Genomic DNA, 13,449 nt, shown 5'->3' with positions numbered 1-13,449 from the left:
GATCATAAAGATTATTATTACAGTTTGTATTTTGGGATTCTTCTCCCCATTCCCATAAGTAAAAATGAGAACTTATTTGATCAGGATGGTAGGGAAGTGAGGGATGGGCTGTTAAATTAGCATCCTCAATTCTAAAATTGAGAATACCCCAAGAATAATTTAACAAACTCAGTCTATTCCTTCTATTTCCTTTTAGTTTCCTCCTCATAAATCTGTTTCTAAGGGAATTACTAAGCATACCTGCTTTAGGTAGATTTTTGGTTTAATAAAATAAAAGCATTCTAAGAGTGAGTGATTGTCTAAGAACGAAATAGAATAATGCCAATAAATGAAGAATGAATAACAAATTTTATATGTGAAATATAATTTACACAGTGTAAGGGTTAAAATTAAATGGTTGGACTTGTAGGCGAGATAAGATAGATATATAAATATGTAGATAAGGTTTTTTTGTTTTTTTTTTTTTTATCCTGGGACTCCATTCTAGGAGCATAGGGCCACAACCAGTAGGCAATGGGTCACACAGTCGCTCAGGGTCACCCAGCTGGGAAGTGACTGAGCCTGGATTTGAACCTAGGACCTTTCGTCTCTAGGCCTGGCTCTCAATCCACTGAGCTACCCAGCTGCCCCTATTTTAGGTTGCAGTTTCTTTAGCAGATGTAGTTTTTACAGGGTGGGGTTGCTAGCCCCACGCCCAACCCTCCTCCTTTTTTCATCCGGGCTAGGGACCGTCCTTGGCCCAGGAGTGGTAAGGGTGGGCAATAGGGGTCAAGTGACTTGCCCAAGGTCACACAGCTGGAAATGTCCGAGGCTGGACTTGAACCTAGGACCTCCAGTCTCTAGGCCTGGCTCTCAATCCATTGAGCCACTCAGCTGCCCCTAAGGTAGATAAGGTAGATATATAAATATGTAGATAGCAGCCAGGCTTGTTAGGCAAGGCAGGAGGGTTCCAATCATGGAACAGTGAGAAGGAAGGAAGTCTTTCCTGAGTGACTCTGGTATGGCTGAGGCAGTTAGATGCTGGTTTTAACTGTCTCTAGTTAAGAGCCCAGGAAAGTGGATTTGTCTCCTACAAGAAACATTAATCCTGTGGAAATTCAGGTTTGAGCAGTGAATTTAGCTCTGGATGGTGGACATCTAGACTGGTTCAGTTTCCTGTCTTCATCTCTGTGGATTAATTTGCTATGGACCTGTGTTTCTGGAAAACCTTAGATCAGTGATTCCCAAAGTGGGCGCCACCACCCCTTGGTGGGTGCTGCAGCGATCGGTGATGGCCACAGGTGCATTTACTTTCCTATTAATTGCTATTAAAATTTTTTAAAAATTAATTTCCAGGGAGCTAAGTAATATTTTCTCTGGAAAGGGGGCAGTAGGCCAAAAAAGTCTGGGAACCAGTACCTTAGATCATGGCTGGAGTTGAGGAGGACCCAGTTGTGAGACATCCACATCCCCTTCTAGCCAGCCAAGCTGGATCTGACAGCCTGTGTTAGTACAGAGTAGATTTGACCCACCTTTCCAGTCCCTGAAGTTTGTCCATAGATTCTTAATTTAATGTGACCTATCCCTTCATCTCTTATTATTAAACTCATTATTAAACAGTTTTCATAACTTACAGACTACTTCCTTCTCTAAAACCAACAAGGGACCCACTTGTGTCAGTTGTAATCCCTGGCTTAGATAAGAATGACAGGTTTAGCTGCCATTCCTAACCCTGCCACCATTCACTCCCAGCTGTGTCTTGTATTTGTGGGAGAGGGTGTGATTCCCCATTTGTATTTGTGTCAGGCAGTTATCCTTCTTCACCCCTTCATTCCTCCTTCATCCCCTTCTCCATCTACTAACCCCCAGTATTTATTATTTACCTATTTCAGACTAAATATTTTAAAATATGGTTGCCAAAAATGTATTACTCAAGTCAGAATGACTTTTTATGGTATTTTATTTACAAAAGGAGAAAGTGAAAGTAAGTGAAATGAGAGAGAGAGAGAGAGAGAGAGAGAGAGAGAGAGAGAGAGAGAGAGAGAGAGAGAGAGAGAGAATGAGAATATTACTCTGGCCTGGTCTGAACCAGGCAGGGCTTCAGAGGCCCCAGCAAAGGGGGGCCCAGAGGTAAATTAAACAAGAGTTCTACCCACAAGGCCTCCAAGACAAGGGGCCTCTCCAGAGGCTAGTACCTCCAGAAAAGTCAGGAAAAGGAGTTAGCCTTTTCATTCACCCACATGGTAGTCCTAAGGGAAGATCCAAGAGCAGTCTTACCAGAAGCAATCCAAGGTCCCAAGCCAGAGCTCCTCCAAGGCCAAGTTCAAAGGAGCAAAAGCTGGTCACAGGAAGTTACCACCATTTTTAAAGACAGTTCTTTGTGTCACTTCCTATGTCTTCCTTCCACTTTATGTGGACCAATTGCAGTTTTAGCTTTGCCCAGGGGGGCAGTCAGTTGGCTTTGATTTGTCACCCACTATAGCACATGTGGGTCATAGACCTCCCTCCCCACTTAAGGATTAAGTTGGGGTGTATACATTCCTGGGTGGCTAAAATCTAAAAATAGCTAGGGGAGAGTTAATCTCATCTTCACAACAGGATTAGCAAATTTTAAACTTTACAAAGGTGGCATATAGTATAAAACAATACATTTCTGGAATGTTATACATATATATATATATAAAAGTAGAGGTATTGTTTCTAAAATAATTGACAAATTACATGTTATCAATACAAACTTTCAGCTATTTGTCAGTAAATGTTATTCCAACTGAATTATATTTTCACTTGATCTCCAGCTATTTTGCTTTTTTAGCTAATTATCTGTAAAGGAAGTGATAGTTTCTCTAATTATAACTTCTATTATGTGGTTCTAATTAAGGATGCGAAATATCTGTTCCGCTTGTACATGGCTCTGAAGCAATACAGGGAAGCTGCTAGGACTGCTATTATAATTGCCAGGGAAGAACAATCTGCAGGTGAGTGCCTCAGGATCCAAACTGGTTTTTCCTATATGGAATCACTGTAATTTTCCATCTCAATAAGAATTGCATATTAGATTGTAAGAAGTCTGTTCAAAGTAGGCTTCTTTCTAGTCAAAGGCAATCTCATTCCATGTTTTATTTAACAATTTCCTTCTACAGTCATCTCATTATTTACATGGTAAGGATGAAGAACAACAGTGCAAAGTAGGCAAAACTCATTTCACTTTGAATTTGAATCATCTGAACTTTTTTTGTAAAGATATTTTATTTTTTAATTACATGTAATAACAATTTCCACGTAAGTTTTCTGAAGTTATATGATCAAAATTGCTTCCCTTCCCAAAGATGATAATCAATTTAATCTGAATTTTACATATATTATCATGCAAAACATAATTCCATATTGCTCATTTTTGTAAGAGAATAATCATATAAAACCAAAACCCCAAAATAAAACTGTAAATAAGCTAACATGAAAAATCATATGCTTTGATCTGCATTCTGACTCCAGTAGTACTTTCTCTAGAGGTATATAGCATTCTTTGTTATAAGTCCTTCAGAATTGTCCTGGAGAGTTGGTTTCCATCATTTTATTATTTAAAAAAAATTTTTTTTACCAATTACATGTAATAACAAATTTCTACATGAGTTTTCCAAAGTTATATGATCCAAATTATCTCTCTTCCTCCCTTCCCTCCCCTGTCCCAGAGCTGGCAGCAGTTTGATCTGAGTTATACATTTATTATCATGCAAACATATTTCCATTTTGTTCATTTTTGTAAGTGACTGATCTTATAAAACCAAAACCCCAAAACAAAAACCCAAATAAACAAGTGAAAAATTTCATGCTGTCCTCAGCATTCCACCTCCAACAGTTCTTTCTCTGGATGTGGATCGCATTCTTTATCATAAGTCTTCAGAATTGCCCCGGATCATTATGGGGCTGTTAGTAGCAAAGTCTATCATGTTTGATCATTCCACAGTCCAGAGGAGCAGAGCTATTTACACAAAGGCATGAATGCAAGAGAGAAAATGTGAAGGATTGTACATTTGGCCTCATAGCTTGGGCTGAAGTATATACATGGGGTTAAGATTTCTAGAAGATCAGTACACAGATAGTCACAAGCTTTATTGTTATGTGATGCAACAAACAGCCAAAATTAGAACATATATCCTTACACTAGTGCAGTGGTGAACCCTTTAGAGACCGAATGCCCAGAATGTACCCTCACAATGCCCGTGAGCCCCCCCAACCTTTACCCCAGACAGGGGAGAGAGAAAGTGCTCCCATTGGCTGCTGGGCAGAGCAACGGGGGAAGTGAAGAATATCCTCAGGCACACAGAAAGGGGGAGGGAGCAGCCCCTCCGGCACATGTGCCATAGGTTTGCCACCACAGCACCATGGCAACATAGAGACCTGCCCCCACATGCAAAAAACTCACCCAGCCCAAGGGTGAAAGAGATGTGTTGGGGACAGAATGGGCTCAGGGTGCTCAGGGCTGAGGAAACAAAACAAAAATGAAATAGTCCTTGCCCTCAGTTAGCCTGTATAGAGCCAAGCAGGCTAGCTCACATCTGGAATCACTGCTTCTAGGTAGGGTGAGGCTGAGAAATTGCTTGAGCTTATGAGTTGTGATCTTCAGTGCTTTAGGCAGCCCTGAGTATCCACACTAAGTCCAGCATTACCCAAAGCAGCCCATATCAGAAATGGAATAATCAAAGCTCCTTTGCCCAACACTGTGGGATTGACCCCATGAGTGGCCCCTGCACTTCCAGCTAACATAAGAAAGGGAGACTCAGTTTCAAAAAAAAAAAAAAAAGGAAAGCTTTTATTCTTTCAGAGGAAATGAATACATTCATTTACTCAAAATACAGAGTAATTTTGGGGTACGAAGAAATCTGGGGGAAAAGAAAGGCTTCATGCTTGAGACAGTGCTTAAAGTGAGTTTTGAAGGGAGCTAAGGCTTCTAGGAGGCAAAGAGGAGTGAATTCTAGGCCTAGAGGGGGCACAAAGGCACAGGGATGGCTGATGGAACCATGTGTGAAGAATAGCAAGAAGACCAATTTGACTGGAATGGGGAGAGACAGAAACTAGAAGTAGCCCTAAGCATTCCAAGAAAACTTTCTGGGATCAGAGTAAGAAATGTACATCTTTCCACAGACAGAAAACAACCACCTTAGAAAAATAACAACCTAAGAGTGAATTGTGCACCCTCTGCCTTGGAACATGAGGAAAACTTAGCGGTTAATTTAATGAAGGCCACATCCTCCTAGTTCAGAATTTATCTGGAGTTTGTGTTCAACACCAGGCCTCACCTTTTACAAAGGGCAGAGAAGGACAGCCAGCATAATGAAACCATTCAAGAACTGATTAAATGAACTGGAGATGGCTAGCTTACAGAATAGGAAACATAAAGGGAACATAGAAGATCTGTTTTGAGGAGATGGAAGGGCTGCCCTCTCTAAGAGAAATTAGACTTATTCTACTTGGTCCCAGAGGGCAACTCCAAGGATATTGCTTGGAAGCTGCAGAGGCCAATTATTTCCATTCTTTCCCTTTGCCCTTTTTCCTCAACTGTAAAATGGGGAAATAGCAGTGTTTATCTCCCAGGGTTGTTGTAAGGACTAAAGTATTTATAAAGCACAGTCACTGGCACATTCTAGGTGCCACATAAATGCTTATTCCTTCCTTCTTCTCCCTTATAGCTAATCTTATTGTTGTTTGGTGTAGTTATTTAACAGATTTTTTCCCTCCGAGAACATAAAGACTATATCATGTCTTTTTAATTATCACTCAAAACATTTAGCATAATCAATTAGATCATATAATTCATTTGTGAAATTAAAAAATCTGCTTCCACAATTTTTAGGTTCTATTTAAATTTGTCTTACATTCTCTGCTTTTTTGGTTCAAGGAAACTATCGAAATGCACATGATGTTCTCTTCAGTATGTATGCAGAATTAAAAACTCAGAAAATCAAAATTCCTTCTGAGATGGCTACCAACCTTATGATTCTGCACAGCTACATTTTGGTGAAGGTAATATATTCTGAATGAATAAGATTCATATTTAAGACTACATTTTGAGGTGGCACTTTAGAACTGTTTTATTTTGCATTTCCCTATTAATAATTTAGGGCATTTTTTTCATGTGGCTGGCTATTAATACTTGGATTTTCTCGTTGCGAATTACCTTTTCATATCCTTTGACAATTTGTCGATAAGAGAATAACTTTTATTTTTACATTCAATTCAGTGGCTTATCTACAAGTTCTTAAAGAACTCTGGAATGTGATTCTTCTAGCAAGTAAACAATGAATGTGCTGTTCCTGTTTTAGCAGAAAGTTCTAATAGATGGCTAAATAGATACATTACTATGACTAAATCTTCCCTCTGCTTCCAGAACTCATTATTTCCTCATTCTGGATGGATTTTATACTCCACCTACAGTGTTTCTTCTGTTTCATGCTCCACTAAATTTTACCCATCATTGAAATCCCTCTGTGGATCTCCTCACGAAAGGCAGACCTTTTTGATGTATAGTGTTATTCTTTGAGGCAGCTAGATGGTACGATGGATGGTGGTGGACTTTCAGCCAGGAAGACTCATCTTCTTGAGTTCAAATCTGGTCCCAGACACTAGTTGTGTGGCCCTGGACAGGACACTTTATCCTGTTTGCTTCAGTTTACTTGTCTGTAAAATGAGCTGGAAATAAAATAAGCTGGAAAAAGAATGGCAAACCACTCCAGTATCTTTGCCAAGAAAACCTCAAATGGAGTCACAAAGTGTCAAACATGACTGAAAAAAATGGCAATATTCTGTTAGCCTTTTTAGCAAATCTTTTCCTTTGAAGTGATACAAAAAGGCAACTTGGAATTTACAACCTTAGAACTGATACTTAGTATTGATTCTAACTCAGCAAAGTCATAGTGAAAACGACGATATTAATATCTAACTCATTGCATTTCCTTTTTAATACTTAAGTTTTCAGCTATAATTGCAGTGAAGTTCAACTGAGAATAACTAATTCACTCTGAAAACTCCTATACCAATTGAAATACTATTACTACTATTAGCTAGTAATTTTTTTGGTTTTTCCATGGAATAGTGACTTCTTATCTCTTAGATAATGGAAATCTAGTAGTTATTTCTGTAGAAACAAAAGAAAAAAACTAAAAAATTCATGTTTTCACATAAGCATTCATATAGAGCAGTGGTTCCCAAACTTTTTTGGCCTACTGCCCCCGTTCCCGAAAAAATATTACTTAGCTCCCTGGAAATTAATTTTTTTTTAAATTTTAATAGCAAGTAATAGGAAAGATAAATGCACCTGTGGCCATCACCACCTCCCTGGATTGCTGCAGCACCCACCAGGGGGCGGTAGCGCCCACTTTGGGAATCACTGATATAGAGGAATAAGGATATAAGTTTTTTTGGATATTTCCCTTTAATTATATAATTTCTTTTAGATTCATGTTAAAAGTGGAGATCATATGAAAGGAGCACGAATGCTTATTCGTGTGGCCAACAACATCAGCAAATTCCCATCACGTAAGTATTATGAAGAGCTCCCTTTTACTTATAAAAACAGTCTGTGATAAACAGTAATGCTGGGGCAGCTGGGTAGCTCAGTGGAGTGAGAGTCAGGCCTAGAGACAGGAGGTCCTAGGTTCAAACCTGGCCTCAGCCACTTCCCAGCTGTGTGACCCTGGGCAAGTCACTTGACCCCCATTGCCTACCCTTACCGCTCTTCCACCTATGAGTCAATACACAGAAGTTATGGGTTTAAAATTAAAAAAAAAAAAAACAGTAATGCTAAGGGTTATTTTTGCAGCTGCTTAACTCTTTTTGGTTCCAGATTTGCTCCAACAATAAGACGCATTTCTCCACGGCATTTTTTAAGTGCTAATTCACAGCTCTACCAATAATTTGAACATTGTGTTTTCCTAAAGTCCTGCCAACACTGCATTGAATCCCTATTGGTGTAACCTTGGAGTTATTTTGTTATTTCTATGATTATTAGAAGTTTGGGAGTGCCTGTGTGAACAGTTCTACCTTGGACAGGACTATCTGTGCAAACTTTGCCTCTGGGATTCTTTTTCTCTATCAAATGAGAGGGGCAGCCCAAGATTATTGGTAGGCTCCCCTTCCACCTACTGTTCTGTTTTTTGTTTGATTTGTGTGATTAACAATTTATACCTCCATTAAGAATTATTCAGCTTTTAGGGCCAGCCAGGTGGCTCAGTGGATTGAGAGCCAGGCCTAGAGATTCAAATCTGGGTTCAGACACTGCCTAGCTGTGTGACCCTGAGCAAGTCACTTAAACCCCATTTGGAACCAATACACAGAAATAATTCTAAGAAAGCAGGGAAGGGTTTTAAATTTTTATTCTACTTTTTACCATTATCCAGTGTGAGAATGTTTATTACTATTGTAAATGTATGTCATTTGCTTAAATAAAACTAGTCTTTCCCTGCATTAGAAACCATCTAAAATAATACAGCCATTGTTCTGGCCTGTTTTTATACCTTTAAAGAAATTTTACTGTTTTTCTGTGCTGTTTGTATTACAGACATTGTACCTATCCTGACTTCTACAGTCATAGAGTGTCACAGAGCAGGCCTGAAAAACTCTGCTTTCAGTTTTGCTGCTATGTTGATGAGACCCGAGTACCGCAATAAAATAGATCTCAAATATAAAAAGAAAATTGAAGCAATGGTGAGGTGAGTGGTGTCTGTTACTTCTTTGATTTATGTACCAAAAATCAGTGTTTTAAAATGTAGCAAGATCATTATCAGCTGGAAAGAAACAAATGAGAGAAAACTTGATTCTCTTTGATTACTGAGCCATTATCAGATTAAGAACTGTGTGCATCCAGAAAGCACCCAATGAGCAACTTGTAGGCCCTCTCCTACCCCTCTCCTTTATGAGGAGCAGCCCCGGAGGCACATTAGGTATATTCTTACTAACAGAAGCAGCCCACTACTCTCTAGTGTCTCCTTAAAAAAAAAAAACTATAAAAAATGTTTTTGTAGGAGAAAAATGAACAGAAGTAGAGCATAATTCTCAGCTACAGTATCTCTGATCTCGGAGCTAATGTTATATCCACATGGATGCCTCTGTTTTGCTATTCTACTTTCAGAATAAATAAGGTTATGCCTATAAATGATGCATGATTCTTCCTCACAGGAGACCTGACACATCAGAAGTAGAAGAAGTCTCCACACCGTGTCCATTTTGTGAATTCCTGCTCCCTGAGTCTGAACTACTCTGCCCTGGATGCAAAAACAGTATCCCATATTGCATTGCCACTGTAAGCTTCATGAAAAATAGCCTGTCCTTTGTGTTTTTCAAGTATTTGAATGTTTAAATGTGACCCACATTCTCTTTGCCTTCTGAAACAATTCTTTTATCTTCTGAAGCACCTATCTTTAATGAATATGTTAGTTTACACTTAAGATTCACAATCAGAAATGCTTATTGAAACATCAAATTATTTTTAAATCATTAGAGCACCATAAACTGTCTTAAGGATAGATAAACATTTTATGAATTAGGATTGTAATCTCAGTTAAGAATTCCTGTCTTTTTGTACCTTCTATAAAAAAACAAACCATTAACAAGTCTGTTACTTAGCTATCCAAGCCTAAACTGGCTTTAGTCCTTTTGGTTCTGTCTACTTATTTGGTGATTGGCTGCCTCTAATTGACTGCATAGAATCAGCTCTATGAAACACAGTAAGGATATTTCTTGTAGATGGTAGTAATTGAGTAGAGGCTTACTTTTAATAATGTAATATAGTGAATACTAAAAAAGCATACTTTTAAAAAATACTCATTTCTTTCCTAATGGTACTGGATCCAGGGTCGGCATATGTTAAAAGATGACTGGACCGTATGTCCACATTGTGACTTTCCTGCTTTATATACGGAATTCAAAAGGTAAGTAAAAATCATTTTATCCTTTGATGTAATAATTTGTTTTAAATGGGGATTTTAGTTGATATGCAGAAGATACATTTATCTTTACTTTCCCCAAATCCCTAAAAGTTGAAGTGGTGTTCCATGAATTTTAAAAACTTTTTAAAGAAAAGAGTTTACTAATAAAATAAAATAAACATGGTAACATTTCCACTCACCTCTTTTGTGAATAAAGGATGAAAAACTGAATCGTGTGAAAGGGAATTCTTTATTCTCTATTTTGAGTTAATACTTTGTTAGCCATCAATTCACTTGTGACTTGTGAATTCTCTTACTTGATGGCTAACAAAGTGTTAACTCAAAATAGACAAAGAGAATAAAGAATTCCCTTTCACACGATTCAGTTTTTCTGAAGGTATCAACTTTTTATCATAGGATTCACAAGTTTCTGACTGATTGAGTTATCACCCACTTTAGCAAATGACTTGCAAACACTCTTACTTAGTGTTAAGTAAAGGTGCTTTGAATTCTGGAGTTATCACTCATTTTAGCAAGTGACTTGGAATTCTCTTACTTCTTTCAAGTAAGTAACTTGGGAATTCTCTTACTTGATGGCTAACAAAGTATTAACTCAAAATAAATAAAAGAAAATAAAGAATTCCCTTTCACACGATTGGCACACAAATACATAAACCACAAGATGAATTATTTTTACACCTGATGTAAAAAAACAAAATCAAAAAATGCTCCGGATCTAATTTACCCTGATTTCCTTCCATTCAGCTTGCTAACTACAGAAAACACATGCCCTATGTGTTCTGAAAGGTTAACCACTAATCAGCTTCAAAAAATAACAGATTTTGCACTGTACCCCAGAGAAGTGGAGCACTGAATACATCCAGGTAAATGTTACAATACTAGTTCTCCTTTCTAAGATAGCATGGCCATAATTTAGAAACACAAACATCAAATATTTATATTACTAGAATGCATGTTATATCATGGGTAGTGGATGGGTCCAAAGAACATGAGGCCTACTCTGAGTTTTGGTAAAATCATAGTGGCCTGTAACATTATTCTCAGTAAAGTTGTCCAGGTAACATAACAAATATTTTACTATTTAAATCATGACTCAGTTGAAAGATTTTATAAGACATTCAACTTGTTAAAGGTTCCCTAAATTTTTCTTTTCCAATATTCATTTTTATCCAATATTCAATTTGTATTTTAAATTTCCTACTAATTTTTTAAAAATAGAAATTAAAGTTAACTCCATTTAATACAGCACAAATCACTTTTTTTACTTTCAGTTTCTGAATGGCCAAATTAGCCGTCAAATATACATGGCTCCAAGATAAGAGAAACACTTCCTATGGAACATGACTGAAGAGTATCCAAATGGAAGATGTAGTGACGATATAGTAATGATGTTTTTAACAGCTTTACACTGAGGATTGTCCTTCACAAGTGTCATCTTGAGAAACTGTACTTCAGTGGTGATGCCATCATTCAAAACATTCTTTATTGTGAATTGCAATTAGTCAGTTTATGAACCAACCAAGAAAATCAATCTTGTTTTTTCAATTCAACAAAAGTTGATTAAGTCTCTGCAGAGCACTGTGCTTAAGTGCTTAAACACTGAATTTATAAAAATAATTTCGATACTTACATAGCACTTTAAATGTTTATAACATATTCATTGGATCCTTGCGACAACCTGGTGGGCCAAGCGCTACGTTTTCCCATTTTACAAATGAGGGCACTAATGCCCAAAGGTTAAATATTTATTGTTTGGCAACATGCAACAAATAAGTGTCAGAGGTGGGATTTGAACCCATGTCTCTCCTGACTCTCTAAGCTCAGCATCATAAGTGCTCCACTCATCATCATGAACCCAACTCAATAAGCATTTGTTACACACCTACTAAGGGCACATACTGTGCTAAACAGTGGAGTTGCAGATACAAAAAAGCTCCCAGCCCTCAGAGAGTCTGTGTTCTCCTGGGGACATACCACATGAATAACTTGAGAGATGTCTAGCAGAGACAATCGAGGAGCACCTTGTGACAGGGGTGCCTCAGCTAAGCCTTGCAGGAAAACCAGTGAGTGCTAACACTGGGGACCAGCCTACGCAAGGCAAAGCCTCCCGTCACGGTCAGGAAAGCAGTTCCAGGGGTGGGATTAGTCCATGAGGTGAGTCAGGACAGGGAGAGGCCCTGAGGACCGGGGGCAGCAGGCCCATCTCCTTGGGCCTTCCGTGGTAATCACTGGACAGACACTGGGATGGGAGAGCTGCCTTCTGCTGCGTACAGGGCTTCTACGCTCAATACTCACCAGTGGTCAAAAACGAATTAGAAAGCAAACTTATTAAGGAATCCTTAATTCTTTGAACTTTTGGCTTGAACATGCTACTGATTTCATACTTTGTCATTACTTGTTTCCCAAAACCCCTGGAAATGACCCTACTTGTTAAAGAATAGTGTATAGCAGGTATTTCTAGAGAGCAACCCAATGGCACTATCAGCAAGTACATATCCTTAAAGTAGGGACAATGGACTTCATTGTTTTGCTAACTGTATTTCAACAAAATTATTTTCTTTTGTAAGCCTATATGTTATTGTATGCATTTAAAGACATTCTGACAAGGAGTTCATAAGCTTCCCAGTCTGCCAAAGGAATCTGACACAAAATAAGGTTAAAGAGCCCTAAACTAAACACTCAGCATCCCACATTTGTTAGGGGTTACTGAATCAATTTAGCAATATACCACAACTGCATCATGGGGATAATTCCAATGACACAAATATACATATTAATTTTTACCTAATTGTGTGATTTTCCTTGGTCCTGCATTTCTGAATCTCTCTTCACTAAAGGTCTTTAAAGAGAGACTAGACAACTATTTTTTGCCAACAAAATTTGTGTTCAGATACATCTGTTGCACCCCCACTCCCAACCCCTGCAATTTTTTCTTTATAGCATTAAGTAATAGTTTTTTCATAAGTAATAGAAAGGAACTAGATTCAACTCGAATGACTAGTATTCTGAATTTGTAATATTCAAACTGTTTTTATTCTTTAAAGAAAAAAAGAAAATCACACTTTTTGAAAGCCTCCTTTTTCAAGAAGCTACTTTAAGAGATCTTTAGCTTCCTTAAAAAAAGAATTAAGTTTTATAGTCTGCTTCAGCGATTCATTGACGAATGCAACTTAATAGCTCTTAAAAGCAGTTGCTTTCAACCCTGTCCTATTCACCATTATTAATACTTATCTCTTCTCTTACCAATTCTTTGAACCTTTATGACTTCCTACCTATATATTACCTAGCCCTTTCCTGAATATAAAAGATTCAGCTAGTATAAAATGTCTGTTCAGCTAGTATAAAATGTCTGTTCCCTGTGGATTGTGCTTCATTTTATTGCACTGAGTGGCCAGAACAGTAGCATGAGGCATTCTCTGAGATTAAAAAAAAAAAAAAATGGAAGCGAGTATAAATAATATTATGGCTGTTTAGTTTAGCTTTATTTCCAATTATTTGCATTTGCTTTATTCTCTCCTTCACCTAT

The 13,449-nt window shown here is 37.8% G+C and overlaps 1 protein-coding gene across 1 annotated transcript in view; it reads left to right on the top strand.

The window, feature by feature from the left end:
- Nucleotides 1-11,484, top strand: part of WDR19 (WD repeat domain 19) — a 97,383-nt gene extending 85,899 nt beyond the window's left edge. The window contains exons 30-37 of the mRNA XM_044680079.1: nt 2,861-2,957; nt 5,879-6,003; nt 7,434-7,515; nt 8,537-8,687; nt 9,154-9,277; nt 9,829-9,905; nt 10,668-10,786; nt 11,195-11,484. Of these exons, the coding sequence (XP_044536014.1) occupies nt 2,861-2,957; nt 5,879-6,003; nt 7,434-7,515; nt 8,537-8,687; nt 9,154-9,277; nt 9,829-9,905; nt 10,668-10,776 (765 nt within the window). The 3' untranslated portion in view covers nt 10,777-10,786; nt 11,195-11,484. The remainder of the gene's footprint in view (nt 1-2,860; nt 2,958-5,878; nt 6,004-7,433; nt 7,516-8,536; nt 8,688-9,153; nt 9,278-9,828; nt 9,906-10,667; nt 10,787-11,194) is intronic.
- The last annotated feature ends 1,965 nt before the right edge of the window (nt 11,485-13,449 follow it).

The sequence above is a fragment of the Gracilinanus agilis genome, chromosome 6 (assembly GCF_016433145.1).
Source record: "Gracilinanus agilis isolate LMUSP501 chromosome 6, AgileGrace, whole genome shotgun sequence".
NCBI classification, from domain to species: domain Eukaryota; kingdom Metazoa; phylum Chordata; class Mammalia; order Didelphimorphia; family Didelphidae; genus Gracilinanus; species Gracilinanus agilis.
Note: the sequence above shows the minus strand (reverse complement) of the source record. Positions and strands in the feature narration are given on the sequence as shown.